Source organism: Gavialis gangeticus, unplaced genomic scaffold (genome assembly GCF_001723915.1).
Source record: "Gavialis gangeticus isolate Ggan-Ray unplaced genomic scaffold, GavGan_comp1, whole genome shotgun sequence".
Classification (NCBI taxonomy): domain Eukaryota; kingdom Metazoa; phylum Chordata; order Crocodylia; family Gavialidae; genus Gavialis; species Gavialis gangeticus.
Window position 1 is genome coordinate 53,215,869 of NW_017729025.1, and position 3,538 is coordinate 53,219,406.

Here is a 3,538-nt window from a genome sequence, read left to right on the forward strand (position 1 = left end):
CAAAGAAGTTATTAAATATGTTGGCTTTGTCATCTGGCGTGACAACCAGATTCCCCATCTTGTCCTGCAAGGGCCCCACATTTCCTAGGGCATTCTTTCTATTCCCTATGTATTTAAAAAAGGACTTCTTGTTGTCCTTAATCTGGGAAGCCAGCCCCTGTTCCATCTCTGCCTTGGCCTTCCTAACCATCCCCCTACATCCCCGAGAGTTGATGGAATGTCAGTTCTATCAATGAGGCTTGGGGAGTGGTAAAGGGGTGATTGGAGTCACGCATAGCCCAGAAGGCTAGGGTGCCCAAAACACCAAATACAGAACGGGGCCCACAAGGGATTTAGGAGCCGGGGCCACTGTACAGCAAGAAGCCGTGTCCAAGAGGATGGAAAGGCAGCCTCCCTATTATATATTTACCATAAAAGACGTGGCAGGGGAGAATTGAGGGTGCCCTTTAGGCAGCTTGGCACGGTAAGCGTGCCTTAGGGGAGATCACAGTGGCCCCTAGGACGCCATCCTGTTACAGTCTGCTATAAGGGGACGGAGAGGGCAGGGAGAACTGTGGAGGGAATCAGTGGTATGGCGGTAAAGCGGACACTGGGCTGAGCTGCTGATTCCACACCCCCTCTTCCCCCCCCATGCCATGGGCCAGATCCAATGACTGTGGGGGCTGGGTCCAGCCTGCAGCCTGTAGGTTGAGCACCACTGACTTAGGAAGGATGCTGGGGTGAAAAACTGGTTACTTATTTTGTCAAGTGGTACTGTACCCTTGTGCTCACAGAAGAAAACTGTTACTTTTTCTAGGTTCTGTATTAAACAGGCCTTTCCTGTACCTTCTTGGTCACCACCATCTTGTTCAGATGTGCTCTGAACTACACTTCAGTAGTACTTCCTTTCCCAAATGAAGTGATTTAGTTTTAGGGCTTGTCTATATCTGAAGATTAATCTAGGTAGGGTGTGAATTTAAACCTAATTAACCATTCCTGATCAACTTCATATGTGCAAGCTCTCATTCAAAATGAGTGTAATCTGCTTTGGAATGTCAGATACTTCTATTGATTCTGGAATATAAGAGCATCAACACATGGAGATAATTAGGAATAACTCCCTGTGTAGATAAACCCCTGTTGTGGCTTTCCTGAGGTAATAAGGGGATTTGGTTTCCAATAGCCAACAGTGGTTATGTCTGGCCATCATATCTGACCACCTCTGAAGCACTGGAAAAGTGTCCAGGAAAAATTCAAATTCTGGTAGGGTAAGAGAGAGGTTGTCAGAGCCAAGGCTAGAAAGAGGAATTGAACAGCCTGCCCATAGATGCCTGGCCTCAGCTAGTGCTATTATCCTGGCACTTCCCTAAATACATTTCACCCAGTGATGGAGTGTGGGGGAGGGAGGCTTTACATATAAATGGTGATATTTGCAATGCTTGTTTTTATTAAATAAACCCACATGATGGGCAGCAGTTCTCTGTGTTACAATTTGTAACTGTTTTATGTAAATAAAACTTCCTTGCCTCCAAAACTATTTGGCTTGGGATCAGAGTGAAGTTCCTCATAACCTGCATCCCTGTGGGCTGGTGCTTTTTTTTTCTGTGATGAAAAATATATTACACTTTCCTGAAGTCAGAGTTCATCGATGCCATTTCCTTTGTAGTCTTTGCTAGTCACATGGTTCTTTTTGTTTTAAATTAATAAAATCCTAAATCTGAGTTCAAGAATAACAGTTAACGGACTCTTTCCACAGAAATTCAACCTTAAATTGTTTCCATATGGAGCCTTCACTTAAAGCCCTGTAAAACATGCCCACTCTTTCAGTGAAGTCCAGCTTCTTCTAGGCTTCTTGCTTCCCCCTGATTTTGGAGCGGAGAGACTTTTGCTGCCAGGTATAACAAGCATAAGGGGCCATTTTTGAAAGGAACGAAAACTTGAACTATTCATCCAGGGAGAAAAAGCATGTAAGAATATTAACTGTTATGCTAGAACCATTCTCAAGAGCAGGTCATTTGGACCAGAACATTTTACTAGTTGAAAATTCATCTTACAGAATGAGTTAATGGAATATATGAAGAATGTTGGGTGCATTGTTTAAAAAACAGTCTAAAGATTCATGCAGAAACAAGTTCATAATGCCAACCCTACAACTTCAGAATTTGTTGGACTCTTATCACAAGATTAAGAAGCCATGATTTTGGGGACAAATATTAAATTAAGATTTTGGTCTGCCTTCTGACCTCTTCTTTACCTCCTGCCAATATTTGAGAACTAGCATTGCAAAGTTTTAGAAACTTAGGGTGTGTAAAGTGATCTAGACCACTGCTGTAGGATTACTCAGTACAGGACCCATTTGAGATTGGGGCTTGGCAGTATGCAAACACTTGAGATGACTTCTGCCTTAAAGACATCCCACCCCCATCTAATGCAAAGCATGAAACTGGGACTTGCCATACTCCTCTTATGTAGCGTCTAGTAAACATATGATCCCTGCTGAGCTAGTCAGGCTTTGGACTGGTAACCTAGAAGTGAAAGGCTTTGTAGCTCAGTAGCAATGTCCCTTGATATCCAGTTCCCCTGTAAGCACTGCCATGACACCACTTTCTCTGAGGCTTGATTTCTTCAGAGAGAATGTTTGGAGGCCTCCATGTCTCCGCCACAAACGTCTGTCACATGACTAAACAGCTAGGACTTTTAGCATGGACGTTTTGCTCAGAAAAGCTAAAGGATCACTTTGACTGTAGTCTTGTTGCCTTGGGATGTGTTGGGGAGTCGGAAAGGAAGATTGATGTATTGTTAGCTGTGTTTTGAGTCACAAATCTCTTTTGCTTATATCGTGGTCTCTCTCTTCTCAGGCTTTAAAGGAAATAAATGAAGTTGGTGACCTCTTGCAACTGAAATATTCCCGTCACCGATTGGTGCCCCTCTTGGACCGGCCATTTGATGAGACTACTTATGAAGAAACAGAAGACTGAATTCCCTCCATGTGCCTTGGGGGAGAAACACCCCCCTGCCCTGCGCCCCCCCCCCCCCCCCGGACGCTCTGCGGCCACAAATGTGCCACAGTCCTTGAACTGCACATTTATGACTGCTTAGGCTAAAAAGGATGTTTCCTCACAATACTGAAGTGGCCACATCAGCTCTAAATGGTATTTTGTAAATAGTAAGAAAAGAAAAGAAAAAAAAAAAACAACAGCTTTGATTCCTATCTCTTCAGGGACTGGCCCTAGAGGTGCTTGGCTTCATTTTTTTTTTTCTTGTTGCTTTTTTTTATTTATTTGTCACAATGAAATCGCAGTGACCCTTGTTGGCTGTTGGCGGCTGGCACAGACTCTTTATATACGCCGTGAGCCTCTTGACTGCCAGCTGACTTGTCTGCAGCATCTGTGGTGCAGCGCTGTGGTGGCCACACTTCTGTTTTTGCTGCTAGGCATCTAACCTTCCCAGTGGGTGATGGGCCAGTCAGTTTGTTCAGCAGAGACCTCTTAGAGGAACTGTTGATTGTTAACTTTTAAAAATGCATTTAACAGGGCAGATAATCAACCAAAGCTTTTTT

At 43.9% G+C, this 3,538-nt stretch overlaps 1 protein-coding gene across 1 annotated transcript in view; it reads left to right on the forward strand.

The window, feature by feature from the left end:
• SPTLC2 (serine palmitoyltransferase long chain base subunit 2) overlaps positions 1 to 3,149 on the forward strand; it is a 160,912-nt gene extending 157,763 nt beyond the window's left edge. The window contains exon 12 of the mRNA XM_019518731.1: positions 2,838 to 3,149. Coding sequence (XP_019374276.1) covers positions 2,838 to 2,957 — 120 coding nt within the window. The 3' untranslated portion in view covers positions 2,958 to 3,149. The remainder of the gene's footprint in view (positions 1 to 2,837) is intronic.
• The last annotated feature ends 389 nt before the right edge of the window (positions 3,150 to 3,538 follow it).